Here is a 23,793-nt window from a genome sequence, read left to right as displayed (position 1 = left end):
CTGAAGATAAATTGAAAACCAATATTTTTCGAAGTGTACGTGATGTTTCAGCGGTTCGCGAATCAGAGACATACGTAGGATTAACAAGAGTTGTCAGTAATAAGACGTAAAAATACCAATTAAATTCGAACGTACATAAATAAAGAATAAAGTATTATCGATTATAAAATTCAATTTCAAAGTTCGATAGAGTAAAAAAAAATGTTCTCTCCTTCTTTCCCCAAGAGCAGATAGTAATTTTCTCGCAGAAGGAAAGAATGAACGAGCGCGTTTGCATCGCGCGTATAATTTCTTACCCTCGCTCAACTTATTCTTCGCTAGCGCTGTTTGGTTTTCATTAACGACTTGTAATCGACTGGCCCTCCGCAGCTGGCGCTCTCGTTGCCCTCGCCTTTCTTCTTATTCCATTTTTTTTTATTCCTAACAAAGCGAAATTATTCGTTGCCGAGAAACAAATAGATGCGAACCCTCTCCTTGTCCCTCGTTTTTTTTACGTGTCTGTGTGGCATTGTCTCTTTAGCGATTGGACACGTGGGAATAGATATGATCTATAGGATAATAGGTCTGACAGCATCAATTGGCTTCACAGAAAAATTTCTGCATCAAGCTTTCGTGTGGTCATCTCAATCAACAAGATGACGGCATGGTAATTCCTTTGACTTTTCAGCTAGCTTTGCAATATTAATTCTCCTTTCATCTCGCGCGCTCTCTTTAGCGTATTCTTCAGCCATAGCACGTGCCTTGTGAATGCAGATGCGATTGGTTTGCCTCTATTCGCATCAACCACCCGTACGAACCCGTTTACACGAATAGCAAAACGTCGCCTTTCAATGACTTTATCCAGCGCATATAAAAAGTCGTACAAGAATGAACTCTGAGCGATTTTTATCAAAGGTTTCGGCATGCAAGAATTAACGCAACGAGATATCCTCGACCCACGGGGACTTCGTCGTGCGGGTTTGTTCGCTATACACGTTGATCGCACGAGGATGCGAATAGTTAATCGACTGTGAATGCGAGATGAGGGCGTATAGCGACTGGTGTTCAAACACTGTCTTTTTTTTATCAAAGAAACAAGAAATCCGAAATCTGTCAACAACCAAACTCTCCCCTGCGAAATGTAAAGAACAGCCAAGAACGAACGAAAAGACATTCGTCGTCCCCAGGCGTAATAAAATAAAACGCGGAACAAGGAAATATATATGATATCCACGAATTCATTATTCGCGCACACACGCACACACGCACACAGAGAGGCGCGGAAATTTGGCTCGGGTAATTTGTATTCCGCATTTCTCCAGCTGACGTGGTAGCGGCAAACACCGCTCTCGTCTTTCTCCCGCGAGAACTGTATAGACGCTCGCGCGAATCGTCGCCGCTCCGATGTAGTTGCGTTTGCTCGTGCATGCCTCGGCGCTCACCTCTCGATAAACAACAAGAGGTATCGCAGGCGAGACAGGCAATCGCGGGACAAGAAAGAACGAGCTGATTATGCGCGAGAGCGATTTGAAGGCGCGTAACGCGATTTAATATTAAAATATTATGACAAACGTCAATAGAATTTGGCGCGAGGCGCGAGCGCGTTGATTGGCACCGCGCCACGTTGAATACCAAATTTCGCGCGCTGCTTGCTGCGCGCTGTCCTCCGGCACTTCTTAAGGCTTTATTTTCGCGCTAAATCGAGTTCTTTTTTCACTTGTCAAGAGGAATTATTTGCGATTCGCTGCTGGTTGCAATTCATTTGCGTGATTTTCATCTATTCATATTTGGAAGAATAGTGAAAAATTGTGTTCGCGACATGTGCGCTCAATATTTTTGGTTCGTGCGCTATCTCTGCGATCATCAGTGAGGATGCTGCATCTCTCCACCAACAGCTGAACACGCGTGGGGAAAACCCCTAAGGTCCCTACATGTGTCACCGGTCGCATGACAGGTTACACACGTTGAGGTCATATTGGCCTAAACTAGCCGTCGTTGATGTCGGCTAGATGAAAGTCTGGATGGAGAGATGCATCATCTTCAAGGCTCCTCATTGGTTTCTGCTTGAAGCCCCTAATGAGAGTAGGGGGTTTCCGCGTTCGCAATGCGGCAGACCTAACAGAGTGACAGCCAGTTGTCTTCAGAGGATAGAGGAGCCCATTTCGCTCTTGTTTTGCGTCCATTTTCGCGTGCAACTTAAGTGTGTGAGTTGTGCCTACGTGCCCGCTTCTACTTCAAGCTTCTACGAAGCTGCAACCGACCCGGTGACCCGTCGAGGTCCAAGGACAGGACAGCTTGCTGCCTTGGGAGAGGACGAGACGCGTCCTCTGGGGTGTCTCCAACCACGCGGCTTTGCCCATTTTCTTCTCGGCTACGAGGTAGCGAGGGCTGACCCGTTTCCGAGACGTCGGAGCTACCGAGGGCCTTTTCATTATCCTGGGGACACCTTCCTGCCCGATTGTGCGTATGCGAAAGTCACCGGAGTAGTTTTTAAGTGAGTTGAGTGGCCATTCAACCGCGCCTTAATGTAAGTTCATGTATCTGTATTGTAACATCTTTCTGTTCTTTGTTTGACCTTGTTTATTCAAACCAATCGGATTGGTATATTTGTGATTGCCAAATGGCTTTTCCCTCACCTACGGCTGGGGTTTTTTATGCCGGCTGACAATTATAATTATATTTATAATCCTTATTTTATTAATAAAATAGTACGTTAAAGAATTCTGGTTATTAGTGTAGAGTTAATCCAAACCTCCTTTAAAATAAAACAAAATAAATAACAAGATTATTCGGACTTCGAATCAAAGATTATAATTTTAACTTTGTGCCTCTCTTCTTACTTGCACCTCTATCAAGTAAACAAATTGTCAAAGGTAAAAGCCTTGAAATCCACGCACTCGCCCGTTCGAATGATCTCGCTCGTAAAAGTGAACGAATAAATAACTGCGCGGTGATAGCTGCGCTGTGTACTCAGCGAAATTCAGCGCAGCTCTGGAAACCACTAACCAAACACTCGGACCTCCCACAACAGTCTCGCGACGATAACGCCTCTTCTTGTTTACCTGTACACTACAAAACCGCAGCGGCGCATTGAAGTCGCCAAAAGCGAAATATATAGCAGTCATCGCGCCAGCGCGGAAACTTTGTTTCTTTTTACCATTCAATCCTTTTAGAGCCGACTCGTCGAGCTTGAAACGATCTCTTAATTCGTTAATTAATACCACCGGGAGAGAGAAAAGGAAAAAGATTTCTTAGACGTCCGTCGTCGCGACGCTCCCGAAGGAAATCCCATTTTTTCCGGCTTTTGATTGTCGCGCTTTGCTTGGCTTAATTATCGCTTCCTCGCGAGACGCCTACCTCGTTTTTGGGATGAGAGGGAGTCAAAGATTTGGACTTGTCTATATAGACAGCTTTCCTATTTCATCGTGATGTTCCCAATTTACCATAATCTCTGTAAAACGAATAATTAAAAATACGGACGTTAAATTATTAGCTGTTAATTAAGCTTAAACTATCGGAGGAGAAGCCATTGGTAGTCTGTTTTATATAATTCACATGCCCCACCAAACGTAAAGCTTTTGCGACGACGTAAACTCTCAAGACACTCGCGAAAAAGCTGTGTGTGCCCGGGTACTTTTGATTAATCCCACTTGTCGTTGAGGCTAATTTCGTGATCACAAAAGCTCCCGAAAAAAAGAAAAAAGAGATACGTAAGATCTCTCTCTCTCTCTCTCTCTCTCTCTCTCTCTCTCTCTCTCTCTCTTGGCGCGTGTACACACGAAAGACGTACAGTCGAAGGAGCATAAAGAAGAACCGCTTCGTTCTCCCCCTTGAGGACCATCGACATTGCGGATAAAACGTCTCCGAAGACTTTCCGGGCGGAAAGGAAAGGTTAAATAAAGAGGCTGTTGTTGGCTGTTCAGATTTTGCACTCCGTTATATACATATCGAATCGTACGGCCCTTCTACTTTTTTCCATTGGAATCTTTTTCCTAGATGACGACGTCGTTTTTTTTTCTTTGCCGGCTTTTGTAACTATGCCGTTTATATTGAGCTGTGGTTTCATTTTTTCTATATAAGTCTGAGGATCGACGCGAGGAAAGTTTTGACGAGGGACAGAAAATTGTACTTGATCGAACAGGAAAATCTTTTATCGGTACGAGGTAAATATTTATAAGAGATGTGTTAGTTTCAAGCGGTTATTTATCAACATGAAATGCCAAATTTAAATAAATTCCATTTTCGATTGCGATCACTATTTATAATTAGCACTATCATTAGTAGATTGCAATGGATATTACTTTGCGAAAATGACAATGCTCAGCTTGAATTGAAATGTCCCGTAACCAACAAAGTAAAGCAATATATCCTGTTATTGCAGGTCGCTTCGAAGTAAAAGCTTGTGCAAATAGCGCGTTGTTTACTGATAAATGTTTATCGATAAGCGTGCATCATTCAATGGTAATACTTGATAACCTTCAACTTTAAGAAAATGGAAGTATGCATCCGAAAGATAAGAAAGCTCATTACATTTATTATTCGAACAATAAGAATGCGCTGTTGTCGGGAAAAAACACATACCGCCAGAAAACAAAATATAACTACCTAGAAAGCGATGTTTCACTAAATTTGCCCAGTTCACGTATTCACCCATGATTGTGTGTTTAAAAACATTATAAATACACATTCCACACTTCAAGAACTAAACGTTTTTAATGAAATATTTAAACTGTCCTTCAGTTTTTATAACTTCAAGAACGTTTCAGTTTAATTTTGTATTCGTTACTTCAAAAAACTTAAAAATAAATTTATAGCTGTTACGTCCGTAAATATTTGATACAATCCCCATTACGTGAAAATTTCGTTTGTCATCATTATCATAAACAAAAGTCATAACCTCTGTCAAAGCCAATTATCAATTTCATCGGAACCTACATTCTCTGTCACCTTAACAGGCAAGCAGTTTATATGCAGCGCTAAAGCAACAGCAGCAACATCAGCAACAGCAGTGCGACACACGTGTTAGCCGCTGCCGTGAAGGCAGAAGTTCAAGCGTCGAACGACAGCAGCAGCAACAGCCCGAGGTAAGCATCGAGTATCAGAGCAATGGGAAGCTCAGTCCAAGCAGCATCGGGCAGCAGCACGCAGTGACATCAGCGGCAGCGGTAGCAGCAGCAGCGGCAGCGGCAGCGGCAGCAGCAGCAGCATCAGCACCATCAGCAGCAGTAGCACCCATGACCCAGCAAAAGCAGCCTATCATCACGCAGCAGTCGCAGCAGCCGAGTTCCGGTGCACCGGGACCACAGCCTAGTCCGCATCAGAGTCCTCAAGCACCGCAACGGTAAATCCTGTTAGAGGGAGGAGAGGGGAGGGGGGCAAATTTCAACCGGATCTTTCGATAAATTAAAAATGAGAGGGGCAACGCATAATAGTACAACTTTTCGTTTACTTATCCAGATTTTTCATTTGAATTATTTTGTGAATACCTTGTGCAATAAAAAAGTCCTCGCGCGTGAAAAAGGTCACTAGTAATGACAACTTTGAAAAAATCCTATTGACGAAACGACAAGTAATTACTTAGAATTTTGTTTGTTTTCTGGTTCAATAGGGCCTCACCGCCCGACCTATCTCAAGGTCCACCGGGAGGACCACCTGTGCCGCCGTCATCCGCGAGCGCGGCGGCTCAGATGATGCTCAGTCCCAACAGTGGTCTCCATCAGATGCAACAGATTCTCCAACAGCACATACTCAATCCAACCCAATTGCAGTCGCTTATGCAGCAGCATTCGCTCTACATGCAGCAACAGCAGCAGCAGCATCATCAGGATACCACGCCCGAACATGCCTCCAGTCAAGACAGATTCAATTATTTTTCGTCCCTCAAGAACGTAAGTTCGCGTTAATGTTTCGCGAATGAACGAACCGAACTCACGAGTTGATCTCTTCAGCATCATCATCAACTTGCCGAGCTGGGACGAAAGCAGTTGGAGCAAGCGATGCAGCAGCTGCAAGAGCAATTGCAGCTCAATTTCATACAGCAGTCCCATCTACTGCAGACGACCGACAAGAAGAAAGCATCGGCGCCACTGCAGCAGTTGGCGCTGCAGCAGCAACAACTGATACAACAACTGCAGATCACGCAACGTCAATATTTACTGCAACAAGGTTTAGGATTGCAAGGGCACAATCACTCGTCGAGTATGCAGCCGACCGAACAGTTACCTGGATGGAAAGCTGAATCGTCGGAAAGCTCGGAATCCCACGCCAATTCTAACGTGTCGAAGTCTAGTTCTGGTCTAAACGGTAAACAATTCAGATTTCACATTTCATTTCCAGAGATTTTAGTTGCTTTTATTTTGTGTTTATTTTATACCGGGGCGCGGCGATTTATCGCAGGCCTTCTTAATTCCTTAGTGTCGAGTCGTCGCGAGATCAATGGTACGACGCAACTGGATGAGAAGCCGCTCGACGCCAGCTGTAACGAGAAGGTACAGCATCCTCTCTATGGCCATGGCGTTTGTAGGTGGCCTGGCTGCGAAACTGTCTGCGACGACTATCAGGCATTTCTCAAGTAAGTTTACTCAGCTTTAAATGTCATTGTCACAATAGTCTAACCGAGCTTTAAATGCGAGTCATCGTTGCTTAGCAAAAAGATGCAATCGGGAAACAATAATTTATACCTTTCTCTTGTTAATGTTTGCAACACTCAACCGCATTGTTGAGCTTCTCCGACAATTCATCTCTTGTCTTTCCCTCTGCTTTGATCAAGTATAAAAGGAGACTAATACGAGATCAAATTTTTCATCTCTTTCACAAAAAAACATCGTATAAAAACTTTGTTTGTCATGATTTTAGACATTTAAATACTGAGCACACACTGGACGACAGGTCGACGGCACAGGCACGAGTGCAGATGCAGGTCGTCTCGCAGTTGGAGATCCAACTGCAAAAGGAGCGCGACAGGTTAACGGCTATGATGCATCATTTACACATGGCCAAGCAGATGGCTTCGCCTGAGCCACCAAAATCATCGGAATCATCGGTAATACAATCACTAAAGTCTCTAGATAAGATATTGATAATCGTGATTTGTATGAAATCTTTCATTTTCGATGTTCACCTTTGGGAGTCTGTACTTTATAGTTTTATCTTTTTTAGTTACAATCATTTGTTATTTGTTGATTTCCTTTTTTTATTTTGTTTTGTTTTTTTTTTTTTTTTTTTTTTACACAATGGAGAAAAATGACTTTTTTTAGAACACATCAAACATGCCGAAACTGAGCTTATCATCAGCGTTGATGAATCAGCCACCACCAGCATTCTCGCAAGTGTCACCAGTATCGATGTCGGCACTTGTCTCAGCGGTGAGGTCACCAGCAGGTGGTCAATTGCCACCATCCTCGGGTGCACCGGGAATGCCACCAGGTTTACCGAATATGTCGGGTATGCCACCCATGCCTAATATGCCTGGTGGTATGCCAAGCATGCCTAGTATGACCAACATGGCTGGACCTATTCGTAGGCGGATCAGTGATAAATCGACGCTAGCGCTCACTGGAGGTGAGTAGGTTTTTTTCAATTTATTTTAAATCGGGTAGGCGTCTGATTTTTTTCTTTCGACGAGTGGTTTGATGTCGACTTTTATTCATTTACATTTTTATATTTTTCAACGTCGATACGCTTTTAATTCTCAATGATGTAATTTATGATCGGTAACAAACAACAGACTGGTAATGTTGAAGAATCGTCTACACGTGTCGTATCGTTATTAATCAAATGAATGTTAGGTCAACTTTGTACAGCTGTTGTGAGAAAGGTATCGCCTCGGTAGTTCGGGCGTTTCATTATTATTTACTGAAAAACAACAAATCATGCTGAATCGCCGCAACGACAGAATTTTTATATTTGACTTATCGATTTTTTATTCGAATCTGCTATGTAGTGTTATAAGTCTTTATTTATCTTTAATAATATATTCATCTCTAATTAACATTCTCATACAGATATATCCTAACAAATGTCGTCTTCTTTATATTTCACTTATAATTCAGAACTATGTAAACATTATTTCATATGTATTTCTAAATTTTATAAATTATTGAATTTTAAAGAAAATTTAGGTCTGTCTTTTCTATCAGAATTTGTAAATTAACACTGAAATTGAGCCAAAAAAACTACAAGAATCATTAATTCTTATCGAAATTGAAACTAAAAACTACTATTCGTAGGACTGTATGACGAGGGCACTGTAAGGCGCAGAGTATCCGTCGATAGATCTGGATTAGATATTAACGAAGGTAATTTGAGTTCCATGAGAAAGCAAAAAATAAAAAATCGAATATGGAAAAATTCGATTCTGCGATCTTTAAGCTAATAAAATGCACTAAACTACATTCGATTTTAGAAATAATATGCACATTTTTAAAATTTGATTGGAAAAGGTTTAAAAAAAGTTTGAAGCATTTTCAACAGCTCGAAAAGATCGAAAAGATCGAAAAGATCGAGGAGGAAAGATTTTTTCTTCCCCCCTGTAGTTGAATGCTCTTTACGGTCCTCTCTTAATCTCTGTCTACTATATTTTTGTGTAATTGTCCCGTGTGTTTTGTGAAGCAAAGTAACAGCACTAACTTTTTCATACATATCCATGCAAAAACAGTAATTTCAGAATTATATAAAAACGTATATTAACTAGTGTCGACACCTTGTTGGCGCAGTTCAGTGCATCAACGCAATATAAATGAGACAAATTCAGATAAAAAAGATGCATTACCTACTATTTTTTATTAATTGTACGTATACATCGAAGTCAAGGCTGCAAACCGATCAAAGAAATCGGCAGAATCCGTTGTTTCTGACTTTAAGCGATGGTCAAACGATATTTTTGTAATTTTACTGTTTTTTGAATAAGCTTCTTGTTGATTGTTAATGAAAAATTTTTAATTAATATGTATTTATACTCAAGCAAAACTTTGCAAAAATCCACTGTAGGTAATAAAAAAAGAAATTACTTTTAATTATAAATCAAAGAAGCTCGTTAAAAAACCTTAAAATTAATCAAAAATAGCAGGTCATACCTTCCACGTGGCTCCGTTGCGCCGGAAATAGCAGAATGTATTTGAATAGAGTGATCCCGTCGTTTCTTAAAGTCAGCGACAGTTGATATTTGTCGCAATTTCCAAGTCGACTTGCAGCCGCGTTTGACTAAACAAAATGATAATAATGATAAAAAAAAGTCGTCGCGCGATTCGATCGAAGAATCGTTTCTCTCATTTGTCCGTTTCTTTGTACTGCCCGTGTAGGGCTGCCCTACATGCTGGAACGCGCTGGCCTAGACGTCCAACAAGGTACTGTCTATTTTTTCGACATGTCTTTGTGTAGATATTTCAATTTCCTCGTAGATTACTGTTAGAATTGTTTTTTTTTGTTTTTTATACGATTTTTTCCATTTGCATGGATGTTCTTTTTCGTTGCATTGCATTCAAATTATTAATTGAACAATTTTTTAAAGTATAGATAATTTCTCAAAGTACAATAAAATCTCGATGAATTTCTATTTGTGTTTAAGTAAATGTCCGTCTGTACAACGTGAATTTGTACTCTTGTTATGTTTATTTGCTATATTTTTACAACATTTTTTTTGTCCGAAACGATTTCTTAAAAAATGCAATAAAATTAATAATGTTTGTTTGTGAAATATATAAGAAACAAAATGAATATTATAGAAATGTAAGTATATCAACAACCTCAGTCGTGTTAGTAGTAATTTAGATTTTTAAATAATAGTTTCCACCGTTTCACGTATTGAATGAAATATTAAGTTGGAGTGTTAATTTAAAAGAGTTTTATCTTGAAAATAAATGAAATCATAGCCAATCTAGAAAAAAAGAGAAACTCATAAAGTGAACAAATACGTGGTCTGATATCGCAAGTATTTAGTTAACTAAATCGACTGTAATATTGACACCGCGTGTAAATTCAAATAACAAAGAATAGATTACATTTCATATTCAATTATTTAGATTTTAAAGAACTTTATTATCAATTTCTTTGCATGTTGCCAATTCACTTGATATTGATAATGAATATTTTTTTTCCAATTTCTTGTGTTATCGTTTAATGTAAAAAAGAACAAACATTCATAGAAAACGTATATAGAACAAGTCTAATATTCATATCAACTGCGACATTGATTCGCTTTTGTAAATCCGCAGAGCCACCTGTTTTTGTTTGTATTTCTCTCTTCACAAAGCAAATTTACGTCACGAATTTATCAAGATATATGTTTGTATTTATTCAAGACTATGATCGATCGTTTTCCAATACGTAAAAAATTCCAGGAAGCTACGCAGATGAATAAAGAAAAGTATGTCAATTGTAAACTCGATCGATCATTATTTTGTTAATTTAGTAAAAAAAATTTGTTACTTGCAGATTGCAAGTAATTAACCATAGCTTAGACTTTGATTTGACATTAAGCTAAAATTATATTTTTATTTCAGAAATTCAGCGAAATAGGGATTTCTACAAAAACGCAGACGTCAGACCACCGTTCACGTACGCATCATTGATACGTCAGGTAATTGATTTTAATGCACCTATAACGCTTACAGCTGTGAATTTACATCAGATAACATAACTCTGTAGTCTCTTATCACCGATAAGTTTTTTTATACTGGTAACAAACTGCTTTTTTTTTGGTCATTGAACACTGAGAAGATAGCGCTCTTTTCAGTTTAGGAATTGTTCATTAACTCCTTTAAACCAAAAATGAATATTCTGTATTAAAATGAATTTATATTCATAAGTCAATATATTTTTACAGGTGTGTAAGAGTATATCTTGTTAAATTCGAATGAAAAAGTATAATGGTTATATTTTAATCCTCAGATCACGTGAAATCATTAATCCATTAAGAAAGAACCATTGACTAACTCGTCTTCTCTTGCAGTCCATTATCGAATCTCCGGACAAGCAATTGACGCTAAACGAGATATACAACTGGTTCCAAAATACATTCTGCTATTTCCGGCGCAACGCAGCAACGTGGAAGGTATGATCTGTTTTAATTTTTTTTTTCCGCGGTTTTCTGGAACTTTACGGTAAATTTTTATTTGCGTATGATAAAACGTTTTATACTAGTTAAAAAAATATCGTTAAAATGATATTACCGTTAGATTATTTATTTGAAAAAACAATTGAGAGTATTCGAAATGGAATAACTTGAAAACGTAGGAAGTGGAAACGAATTTTTGAAAATACAAACAGATTCAGATTATGTTCGTTACTTCGCTTAAAAGCTGCTAAAAAAAATTATAAGTCTACGTTGTAAAAATAATATCGAATTTTGAAATTGTCCGAACTATTTATTGTAAATATTTTGCAATACTAAATGATATTTTTGAAACACAATCAAAATATAATATAATCTCTTCGTTCTTTTAGTCCGTTTAATTCGCAAAATGAATGATTCTTCACTGGGAAAAAAAGACGTAAATAAATAAATAGATAAAATATATCATTTAGCATAGCAAGTATCGTATAACAAAAGAAAAAAGAACATCGAAACTAGGTCTCCATTGTCGATTGCAACGTGTGTGCTCCTCTCTAAAAGAGTGAAATTAATCCTCTCGACGTTTGCCAGAAAAGCTTCGCCTCGCATGGATTTGTGTTGAAATTCTCACCTTAATCAACGAAAAAAAGCATATACAGGTCATCGACGTTACAGCAGCAGAGCTGAGAATCATCGCAGAACCAGAACGCCAGAAGTCTTTGTTGTTTTTATACTTTACTTTTAAACAATTCGTTCTTTTTTCGTATTAATTTCGTTTCAGTTGATCGCCAAAAGAGTCACTAATTATCTTTTCTTTTTCAAACATTGATATTTATGAGCCCTGCGGCATGAATTTGTTGTCGTTGCCCTTTAGTTTTAGTCACCTAGCTGTGCATTTTTTATTGACATGAGAATGCCACATATACATCATTACCTATGTCTTTCAACGATATTTTAGTATTGTTTTCATTTTATTTTCTTTCACCAATACACCTTTCTCATTCTCAACTTTGCAATATTTCTTATTAAATACATGCGACAACTACAAATATCTATTAGACAGTCATTGTATACGCACTTTATTTTTTATTTGTTGAACAGTTTCATACGTAGTGTATAATAAATGTTTACTATCCTGTACATTGTCACAAATAGACGATTGTATAATTAGATAGTATTTTCTTGCATAATAGAGACAAAATATCAAACACCAATTTACCGACATTACAGACAGTCACACACTATAAACAGTAGACTGCGTGCTGCTGCTGGTTTATCGCCAGTAGATAATTACTGCACGTCACCATTGCCTTTCTATATATTTACCTCTCTCAACCTGTCTACAACTCTCAGAACCGTCGCAGTAATTTTTCTTTTTCATTATTTTTTTTTCGTCGTCTTTTTTTTTCAAGGTCACTAAAAAATCATGATATTTTTCACGATCTCGTTGAAAAATACAAGCTCGCACGCAACCAGGACAGTGAGAGAGAGGAAAGAGCAGCTTTATTTAATTTGTTGTCATTTTTCAGTTGTCGCTAATCCTCTGGTTCTTTTTTGTTTCTTTTACAAATTTTATGATTTTCTTTTTGAAAAAAAAAGCTCGAGGAATGAAGAGAAATATGTTTTTTTTCTTTGTTTTTGCCTTTTCAGTTGCGTTTTTTGCTTATTTAGTCTGTGTATTATTTTGTATAGAACGCAGTGCGACACAACCTGTCTCTCCACAAATGTTTCATGCGAGTCGAAAACGTGAAAGGGGCCGTCTGGACGGTCGACGAGGTGGAGTTTTACAAGAGACGCCCTCAGCGCGCTTGCAGCACCACTGGGTACGTTTGCCCCCTATGACCCCCCTCTCTCATTCAATAACCTTTTTCTACATATACTTTTATTTTTTTTATTTATTTGTTTCATACTATATTCTAGACCCCATTTCTCGACTTCGACTACTTATAATATAATTATCTCTCGAAACTTTTATATACCACATTCGTGCGACTTGTTTATACTTCTTTGATATTTTCTTTATTTATTCTCATACTTTTATACTCACTGCTTCAATCGTGATGTTTTAAAACATTTTATGGACGATCGGTTACGATTTCGTTCAACTAAGTAGACCATTTGATTATCGATCGTGCACATTTATATATCTACTTTTCAAACCTATGTTCATTCTCCTTCTCCTCTTCTTCTTAAACTGTTTTCTCAATTTCTCTGTAGTTATTTACACAATTTATGGTAACTAAAAATCCAATATTTATCATAATCTTAATATAATAAATCTCGATATTTTAATTAATTTTCAATGCTGTTGGATTTTTCAGTTAACCAATCTTTTACACATTTTTTGAACATTTTTTACCTTAGATATTTACTCCCGCTTTTAGATACGATTTTTTAATACAATTTTTATAACTACATTTTTATATATACGCTTTTTTATTTTTTTATCTTTAGATCTATTTTCTACGTTACTTATTACATCTTTCTCTAGTAGATTAGTTGACATTTTTATTCACACATTGCTTACATACACCTGCACGCCAACACTTTATTATCATCTTTTACACTGTAGCTTTTCTCGACTATTGACTAAAATTTTTTTATCTTTACACTATCTTGTACACTTATAGCTTTTTTATCGCTTTTTCATAAATATATACTCACATCTTTTTGAAATATCTATGTGTCTTTTGTACATATTTCGAGGAGGACGTTGTGCGTATAAATACGCGCGATTTCTAAGTAAATACGCGTATTTTACCTCTGCAAGTCGTCTACTTCATTTACTTGTACTACTAGTTTTTTAAAATTTTTTACCATTTTTTAAATATATATGTCTTTCTATACGTAGTTCTAGTAATTTTGTCATAAGCTCTCTATTTGTCGTTTAGTATATTTGTCTTTTTTATCGCTATAGTTTTTAAGATCGCGTTTTTATCTCTCCTTTAGTCATGAAGATTTTGATACTGAAGTTTCTTCACCATTGGGAATTCTTCTACCATCTTATTGCTTGTTTCTTTAATTGTATTTTCGTTTGTGAATTTTCCGAGTCGAGATATTGCTTGAGAAATTTAAAGCTGTTTTGACAACCGTCTTGCTTGTTTGTGCGTTGATTATTTAAACGAAGATTGGGTGAAAAACAGTTCAAAATTTCTCCTAATTTACGTACTTACATTTCTCAAATTCATTACTTCAAAGGCAATGTTTATTTATCGTGCTACATTATTTTTAGTATAATTGCATTGTTTATGTATTGTTAATTCATGATTGCATGAAAATATATTCTTACAAGTCTTACTTAAATTTAAATAGTACACTATTTCAGCATATCTACATTATTCATAGCTTAATATTTAATACTCAATTGTAATGTTGTGGGTAAACAGTAAGTATCCTCAAAATTACTACATATATTCAATAAAGCATGCTCTCACTTCATGAAAGAACATCCACAAAAAATAGACTCGACTCGGGAAATGAACAACCCCTGACCTGTCCCCTCAAAAAAATCAAGGAACAAAAAAGAGATGCGCTTGTGTATATGTGTGCGTGTGCGCGCGCGTGTGTGGTCATAAAGGACGTTCAGAGAAGGGAGTGTGCGTGATATTTAGCGAAGGATACCGTCAGGAGTTTGCCTAACGAGCATGCGGGCTTTGCAGCGACTAACAGTGCCAGTCTGTAAATGCGTGTCTGTTCTCACTTCAATTTCTTTTGTTTTTTTTTCTATGTCTCTGCCGACTCTCTGTGTTGTGTATACAAAATTAGAAGAGTGAAAATTGGCTCTAAACGAAAAACGGATATTTTGATTGATGTAGAGGCGAAGCGTTGAGCTGTTTTCTCTTTCTTTCGCGACTTCAACAGCTTATATAGATTTTCATATAAGTTGCGATCGAAAGTTCAAACTAGAACGCATATATGCACGTGTTTTATTGATTAGATGAATAATTGCACATGTGTAGCTAGTTTATTCTACATAAGAGATTTTAAACCTTCTTCTTATATACGACGCAAAAACATACTCTTCTTGTTCTTCATTCTTTTTTTGTTACTTGGGGATTCCTTATGTTCTCTCCGCTCGGTCAACATACCACTCTGACGTGAGCCATGTATGCACGCACTCGCACCGTCAGAGCGACGTCTGCCGTTGTATAGCGAGCGGGTTTAGTTTTTGTTGGAGAACATAATTGAGGGTGAATTATTAACAATCTATATCACAAGAAAGTCGTTTCTCGACGTTGTAATCGCTTTTTCAACTGTATAGCGGGGATTATTTCTGGCCCCAACGTCAAATTCAACTCACATTTTCTTCTCGGAGATAGGTAGTTTGTATTAACGTGGGCTCGTGCGAAAAACGACTTTCTTACCGATGGAAAACCAACATGACAACGCAACAAAAAAAAAAAAAAACACAGCATTATTCTCAGAAAGCGTGTGCGTCAATTGAATTTCTCTTTGCAGCATTAGCGACGAGCCAAAAATAGAAATTTGAAAAAAAGCAACCTGAAAAAAAAAAAAACGAAAACCTGTGTTTTTTGTGTATTCTCTATTTTTCTATTTCTTGGTGGTATTTTTTATCTGTGTCATACAGAACGCGATCCGCACCAATCTCTCGTTGCACAAGTGTTTTGTGCGCTATGAGGACGACTTCGGGTCATTCTGGATGGTGGACGACGCCGAGTTCGTAAAGCGGCGGCATCTGTCGCGTGGCCGCCCCAGGAAATATGACCCAACCCCATCACCCACTCCACCCCACCTCTCCGCACAGTAAGCACTACCACTATTTTAGCAAAAAAAAGACAAAAAAAAACAAAAACAACTGTCTTCTCTGCGCTGCTGGCTAACAAAAAGAAAAAAAAAAGAAAATATAAATTACTGTTGGATTTATTTTATCAAATGAGAATACAGTCCGATGACGATGTTTTCCCATTAAAAAAAATAGAGATCTTGATTTGAGAGAAACGAATACGACGTGTACCCGACGTAGTCCGTCTTGCTGTCTTTGTCTGCCTTGCTTTCACTGTCTATCTCTCGCTCTCTCGCTCTCACACTCTTTCTCTCTCTGTTTCTGCATTTTATCTATTTATTGTTTTGTTATTCCGTATCCTCGGGTTATTTTTTTTATTCTTTCATTAAGATTTCTATCAATAGGTTTTTATATTTTGAAAGTTCACATTTCAATTTTTTGATAATTTTGAAGCATATTTTTTCACAAAATAATCAATGACATTGGATTAGTTTCTTCGATATTTTATGTTATTGATAGCAATCATTTACTGTAATTTAGCTTGAAAAAGAATTTTGTTATCCATGTGTACTTCTTTTTATTTACATCGTTATACTCGTAATAAAAAATTCCGTTTCATACGTCCTTAATTTTTTGTTTTACATGCCGCAACAATTCTCCTCCTTCCAATATTTTTCAGTTTCTCTGTTTTCTTTCGTTTTACTGTGCTCCTCCGTCCCTGTTTCGACGTTCCTCAGTGTTTTTAAGTTTTTTATCGGAGAGGCTTGAGACAACTCACTTGGACACCTTTCGTCTAGAAAAAACAAGGTGAAAAAGTGCTTCTCATGTATAAATAGGATAAGTAATATATTGCAATATAAGCCTATATAATCTATTGAATATTTTCTCTATAAGTTGTCGATTAGAAAATGAACAATGTACCGTGCCAATTGACTTGTCAATGACTCTCCAACCAAGCTAATCAAAGTAGAGCTGCAAATAAACTCCCGAGACTCCCTTAGATCATAGTATCGCCAAAGCGCCCAAAATAACAACAACAAAAAATTGAATAATCGAGCGTGTCTACCTCTAGGCATTATCACTTGCCTGCGCATTTGCTTGACCCTAATTTGTATAACGAGAATCGTAGGCTTCGCTCGAATGGCAATTAGGATTTCGAAAGCCCATATGTTGATCGGGCACCACAGAAAAACCGCTTGCGTTAGTCTTTTTAATCTTGTTAGTCGCTTGCATGTTTACTCTATCAATGGACAAACTAAACTTTCATCGTTTCATCCCGTTCTTTCGGTCCTTTCGTAGTGATTTCGCTTTTTCGCATGCAACTGCTGCTTTTGTGAGTACAAGTGTGTGAGTCACAAGTTTTTGTTGACCTTGCCAGTGAATTTTGAAAGACAACAAACAGTTTTTTTTCAATCATTTAGTTGTCTGACCTTGACTCATGAGAAAATCGCATTTTCATTTTAACGAAGTTTGTTTTCTTGAAATTCAATGAGCTTTGACAAGCAAGTTTTGCAATATCTTTTATTTTTATTAAAATTGTTCAATTTAGACAGATTTTTCAAAATTACATCAACATGAGCGAATGTGGGAGAGCGAGTGAATGCTTTGCAATATCGCGGCTGTCGCATGTCGGGTATTATCAGCTTATCACGCGTGTGTGTAAATGTTGTGGTCGAAAAGTCCTTCGACAGATAGAGAGAGAGAGGTGCAACATGAAATCGATGTCTCCAACTTTTTCATCGTTCGAGGTATCACACCAGGTCATATATTTTCTCACTATTACTGTGTACAAGTTTTACAATTAATTCTATCGTTAATATTTTAAATGTTTTTTCACTTTTATCAATTTCATATATATGAAATATATTTTATATATTTATATATCAATTTTATATATATATATATATATATATATATATATATATATATATATATATATATATATATATAAGTAGTTAGACATTTTTCAACTTATATTCAACTGTTTTAATCTTCTATATTTACTATATTTTCACACTCATCTCTTCTACTTTCCCTTTCCATTTACTCCGAATGTCAGTTTCATAAACGGTCACTGGGAAGAAACTTTATTCCTTGCTTGCCAATTCATTTAGTGACACGTCTTACAAGCAAACATTTTTTCATAAGTAAATTTTCAAAAACATGTCTATGACTTTGTTTGCGAGAAAAAAAAGCGTCACACATACGTATCATCATTTGTTTTTCTCACGATGATGATATGCATTGAAAGCTCGGTCACTTTTTACACCAATGGATCAATTCATCAACTGAAAGGTAATCCAAGACCGTTTATAAACGACACATTTGCTTCGAGTTTATTTATAATTAATTAAATAACGAATGCGAAATACATTTATGCAAACTTGAAGCATCGGAGTATTAAAATCTTTTAAACTTTTTTCAAATATTTCTTCGCTCGATACGCTGCTGACCATGACATTTCTAAGGCACATAACCGATGCAATAGGTAAAGAGTTTTCAGGGGATTGTCAAGAACATTTTTTACAATTTTATAACTCTCTTGGTGTTGTCAATTTTTCACATTTTTTCTTCTACTAGTTCACTTTCTCTTTTTCTTATTATCACTTATATTTCATATTTCTATCAACTATCACTCTACTTCTCATACTCTCTTTTTAATCTCTTTCTCTGTCTCTTTCTATTTTTTAAATATATCTCTTTATATTCATTATTATGTATATTACTAACGTAGAATAGCGTTAAAACACGTCGCTTTTCAATATACGTTTTATAAATACTCTTCTTTAAACCCCCTTTTTAAAACTCTATTACATGTACTTTTTAAATATTCATATCTACTTCTAAGATTTCTTATTCACACGATAAAACGACACATTTCTATAATGAGCACACATCATGTTCACATGTGAACACACACTGTTTTCCATAAATATTATAGATTTATATACATATATAAAAGTGGAATCGACAGAATATGAAAGTTTACTTATAAGCGACTTTTTGTCTGTTTTCTTTTTCTGGTAATCCAGGGGTGTACCTTCCAAAAGTCCGACGCTCACACACAGTCCTACAATGTATGGTGATGCTCTTAACGCGAACCTCCAGGTACCAACTGTTTTTTTATTATTATTTTTATTATTTTTTTAAATTTTTATTATTATTTTTATTACAGTGTAGAAAATAGTGTAATTGAACAATAGGTAATTATTTGTTTGCTATTGAAGTATTTTCAGGCAGCTCTCGGTGAGACGAATATGGGATTTCTCAATAACTCTATGTGCACGTCGACAGCAACAAGTCCCGATAAAGAACATAATTTAACCCATAATGATTTGATGTAAGTATAAGATAGATATTGATAGACTTTATTTTCAAAAGCATGAAAACACAAATGATCTCTGCACACTGTATGGAATACCTAAAATCGCTATAAAAATTTGAATTGTAAAAAATGTTTAATCATCTACTTGTTATCATTATTCAAATGAATTAGTTTCTAAATTCATGCGTTATCAAATTATCCTCGAAAGGTCGCCGCTAGACGACTCGCCAATGCATCTGAAGCAAGAGGGTCAAAGTCCCGAGGGTGGCAAATTATCAAGGCTAATAAAGCGAGAAATGATGGAAGCACCAGGTGAACGCGACGACAACAATAGCGGCACCGAACACGAGGACAATTGCGCGATCGACGAGCGCGACTATGTTGACGATCATCCGCCAAGCCATCATATTCAACATCATCATCACCATCGGCCTGAATCACAAGCTGACGAAGATATGGCCGAAGATTTGTCGATGGCACCCGACATATTACCATCTGAAGATGCGTAGTCGCGCTTCGCTTTCATACAGATGACGGAACGATTGAAGATGCTCGTTCGAGCTGCACGGGTATGCTTTTTTCTCAAAATATTTTTCAATTACATAAAAGGTGTTGTCAAAATAATTTCGAAGAGCATTCCATTTAATATTCAATTACATGTCGACGACGAAACCATCAGGAGAATCTCATTAAGTATTTAGTTATTATTAGTCGACCCTGTCATCTGAATAAACTGGCGCACAAAAATTTTAAATTTTCATAACTAACACGTCACTTACGTGAATTAGATATTCAAGATATTGCAATCAATATTCGGAGCATGCGGTGATACAATTGAGATAAGCTTGAGTTACAGAAATAAAATTTGTGCAATTTTCTATTCCGGAATTTAAATTCTTATTCTCAATTTTACGAAATACAATTTTTTTCCAACAATATTTATTCTTCTTATTGCAGTAATGCTCATCAGCATCGAAAAAAATAGCACCAGCATTCCCCTGGTCGCAACAATCAGTATATCGTCTAAGGCTTGTTCAATAAAGAATTCATCACAGCGAAGAATGAGGCCAAATCGTGTGAAAATGGCCTTGGAAGAAGCGACTAAAAAGAAAAGGAGGAAAGAAAGCAAATAAAAAAATAAGAGATAAAATTCCAAGCTTCATTTGGGATTGCCATATCGCCGGCCAGGGGTAATAAACGGCGCACCGATCCATATCCTTAACCAAGCAATTAAGCGAAACAACGATGTATATTCGACAATTTAGGGGAGCCTCGTTCTCGTGTACATTGAGTGAGTGCGTTGAGTGCGTGAAAGCGCGCGAAGCTTTTACTAGATTTTTTTATCTTCCTTTTGCCTTCTATTTCTCTTCGCGCGCGTCGCGTGAGTGTTTAATGTGTGTTATAAGCATACAAATTGTAGATAAGTGTTTCGGTAGGGTATGCAAGACGAGTTTATCCAAAGAACGTTGTAGTAACAAAGCGTTTAAAAAAAATAAATAGAAGCGGGGCGCGCGATCGCGAGCGTGTTTGACTGAATCGACCATTTTAATATAAACATTGGCTAGATATTGATAATTTTTGTAGTTTTTTATGAATATAAACGAAGAGAAAAGAAGAAGAAATAAAATTTTTTAAGAATTCGGATATTAATAAAAAAAAAAAAAAAAAAAAAAATTCGGAACGAGCTTGACGGGATCAAAATTGTCGAAATTGATAATCAAAATGAACTTTTATACGAGAGAATTTTTGCGTGAGAAATATGATGACGTTGAAATAAGTCGATGTTATTTTGGTAGGAAAGATATTTTATATAGTTATTTGTTGTCAGATGAGTTACGTTACGTGTCGTGAATTACTTTTTAAATCGTCAAATTTTATACAATATTGTCAAGTAGTCATTAATTTTGTTTGCATCAAATTTACGTATTTTAATACATATGCATTAATTGTTTAGTGAATTATTTATAAAAAAAATGTAGTGTCTCATTACTGTGATTATTTCACACGACTTAGAAAGAGTTTTCATGAATAACTTCGGCTTTTTTCAACGGCCCTTATTTAACTTATTGCGGCTAAAATTAACAAAATCTATTTTATAATACCTCGATTGGGTTGATCGTGGCATTTTTAGAATTACTAGGTTAAACCAAAGCATTTTTTTTAAAAGGAGAATCTTGATTTAAGCTTCTAACGATCTCTAACGTATATTAATGCATTTTTGATAAAATACACAAAGACTAATAAAAAATAACCTCGGCAACCGAGGAATTCTAAAGTTCAATCAAAATTGCGTTCTTTTCAAACGCGCGCGTGCGCCTTTTTTTTCGTAGTTTATTATTAAATAAACAAAAAAAAACAACCGCGTAGTTTTCGTAGTCGTTCGTACGAAGTACGTATGAGAATCCGCGTTGCGTGCGAAATTGCACTTTTCCGCGCGATATAATGGAAAAACATGAAAGAAAGCAAAAAAAAAAAAAAAGAGAGAGAAGCGATGCCAGGGCGCGACTATTTAACTTTGGAATTTTCAAATGAATGGTAAATAAACTTATAAACGAGTAAACCTAAAGAAAAAAAATCACTACGTATGCACCCCCTACATAAATACACATATATACGTATACGTATAGGCATATAAGAAAAATTTAGCAGTCAAGGACAAAAAGATAAAGAAGAAAAAAATCGTAATGGAAAAAAACTTCAATGTCCTCACCCCTTCCCACTTTACAACCCTCGTCTGGCTTCGAAGAAACTCTATTTAAGTATACGCTTGCAAGAAAATAAAAACGAAGAGTTTTGGCCGATGAATTATACTTCCCCTATTATGGGCAAAGATATAAAGAAATCATCATCAGGCTAAATTTTTGCGTAGTATTAAATTAATTAGCGAGAGCAAGCGCAACATGGCAAAAATCAAATTTCTGCCAAAATAAAATGTGTGAGAAAAGTGTGGACGATTGTTTGCGAAAATTTAAATCAAAAAGAAATTTTTGTAAGCGATACGAATACTTCTCTCGATTATATTATATAAATATACATACGCGTGCGAAGCTACACACACTCACACACACACGCGCACACACCCGCGCACACGCACACACATACACATACGGTACATCAAATGTACGGAATATCGTAGTCGAAGTCGCAAGAATATTATAAAAGAAAATAAATAGTAAAAAAAACACATTCCACAAATGTATGATAATTTTCTGTCGTCGCGGACGATCTGTTACGGAAAGGTACGATAATATGTGTCAACGCGCAATGTAATTTATTAATTTTTTCTTTTCGTTCGTTTGTTATTTATGATGATAAGGCATTGCTAAAAAGTACGAAGAATGGAGAATGAAGTATTTTTTCACGGTCACTTGTATAACATCTAGTTTTCAAATCCATAAACCAATACCTGCCCATTTTTATATAACAAGGAAATATATAATTCGAGACGTTTATTTTTTAATCTTAGGGGTCTTGATCCGCGTGCTGGACAAATCTGTACATTACTTTTCTCTCTCTCTCTCTTTCTGTCTGTCTGTCTCTGTCTGTCTCTCTCTCTCTCTCTCTCTCTATATATCTTTCTCTTTTTCCATATTAGTTCTTTTTCCTTTATTTTTATCGATGTTGAGAAAAAAATTTATTGTTGTTATACTGTTATTACGACGTAGAGTAGTTTTTTGCCACATACGTGCGTTTGTATATATAAATGATTTTTATCAGCCTTACGTGTATAATTCGAACTTGATTGAAGGATAAAAACAATTGTATATAGATATTCGTTCTGTACCTAATACTTGCTTGCGTTATATAATTTAAATGAATGAAAAAAGAAGGCGCGAACAATAACGGATCAAGATCCTTGATTATTGATTTTGCGAAAAGGATCTGTCGATGTCATGCTTCGACTACGCAAAGTGTGATACTTGTATACTCTACAATCTCTTACTCTGTGTATATCAATCGGTCGAAGTACGAAAATACAAAGAAATGGTTTTTATGATATATATTTACGCTTCTAGCTCATACTGACGAATTGCTGTTTTCGTGCTTTGACTTTTATCTCACCCGCAAGATTTTAACAAAATGATAATAGATTTCATCCGTTCACAATGTTCTTGATAGATGTTGATGCAACATTTGTCTTTTTTCTTTTTTACGAATAACTGTCTATATTTTTTAATTCATAGTGTGGTCAACTTAGCTACTGTCCAAAAGTAAACGTAACTTATCCTAGTAAATGTATCCTATAAACCCTTGATCTACAATACATATTTTTGTAATTAAATATCGTCGATACATATGTTGCATTAGCATTCATCATCACATTTTTAACTGTGCTAACTATCGAAGCGACAATGCACAATTCGCATAGGATCAAAGAAGTTAATAAGGTGAAAGAGAAAGAAACAAAAATGTTGAGAAAAAAAGAAACTATGTTATATCGACAGTTTACGTTGTTACAAGGTGACGATTAAGTGCCATTTTTGGCTCTATTTCACGTGTATCGCATTGCTCCTATCTTTAAGTCTATGTATTGTGTAAAATGAATAATAAGGATTCGACACATAGAAGACTTTTCTGTAAATAGTTAATTGACGAGGCATTAGGTATTCACCTAAATATACGATTTACGAATGATGTCAAGTTGTCATTTTCTTTTCTTTACCTTCCATATTTTGTTTCATAGAATAAATGCCT

The 23,793-nt window shown here is 36.3% G+C and overlaps 1 protein-coding gene across 14 annotated transcripts in view; it reads left to right on the top strand.

Annotated features, from left to right (window-relative positions):
• The window catches only part of LOC131669845 (forkhead box protein P1), a 203,407-nt gene extending 179,716 nt beyond the window's left edge, over nucleotides 1–23,691 (top strand). For 7 of the 14 annotated variants that reach the window (XM_058945015.1, XM_058945017.1, XM_058945025.1 and 4 more), the window contains 15 exons: nucleotides 4,935–5,320; nucleotides 5,588–5,867; nucleotides 5,928–6,282; nucleotides 6,376–6,550; nucleotides 6,835–7,021; nucleotides 7,236–7,539; nucleotides 8,208–8,276; nucleotides 9,279–9,323; nucleotides 10,479–10,555; nucleotides 10,928–11,029; nucleotides 15,618–15,793; nucleotides 18,806–18,881; nucleotides 19,001–19,113; nucleotides 19,307–19,667; nucleotides 20,056–23,691. In XM_058945015.1, coding sequence (XP_058800998.1) covers nucleotides 4,935–5,320; nucleotides 5,588–5,867; nucleotides 5,928–6,282; nucleotides 6,376–6,550; nucleotides 6,835–7,021; nucleotides 7,236–7,539; nucleotides 8,208–8,276; nucleotides 9,279–9,323; nucleotides 10,479–10,555; nucleotides 10,928–11,029; nucleotides 15,618–15,793; nucleotides 18,806–18,881; nucleotides 19,001–19,113; nucleotides 19,307–19,607 — 2,646 coding nt within the window. In that variant the 3' untranslated portion in view covers nucleotides 19,608–19,667; nucleotides 20,056–23,691. Of the gene's footprint in view, nucleotides 1–4,934; nucleotides 5,321–5,587; nucleotides 5,868–5,927; nucleotides 6,283–6,375; nucleotides 6,551–6,834; nucleotides 7,022–7,235; nucleotides 7,540–8,207; nucleotides 8,277–9,278; nucleotides 9,324–10,478; nucleotides 10,556–10,927; nucleotides 11,030–12,721; nucleotides 12,853–15,617; nucleotides 15,794–18,805; nucleotides 18,882–19,000; nucleotides 19,114–19,306; nucleotides 19,668–20,055 lie in introns of all 14 variants that reach the window. The other 7 variants (XM_058945018.1, XM_058945019.1, XM_058945022.1 and 4 more) reach the window with 7 other exon arrangements.
• Nucleotides 23,692–23,793: the final 102 nt, after the last annotated feature.

The sequence above is a fragment of the Phymastichus coffea genome, unplaced genomic scaffold (genome assembly GCF_024137745.1).
Source record: "Phymastichus coffea isolate CEN01 unplaced genomic scaffold, Cenicafe_Pcof_1.1 PCOF00097, whole genome shotgun sequence".
NCBI classification, from domain to species: Eukaryota; Metazoa; Arthropoda; class Insecta; order Hymenoptera; family Eulophidae; genus Phymastichus; species Phymastichus coffea.
This window is presented reverse-complemented; position numbering and strand designations above follow the sequence as displayed.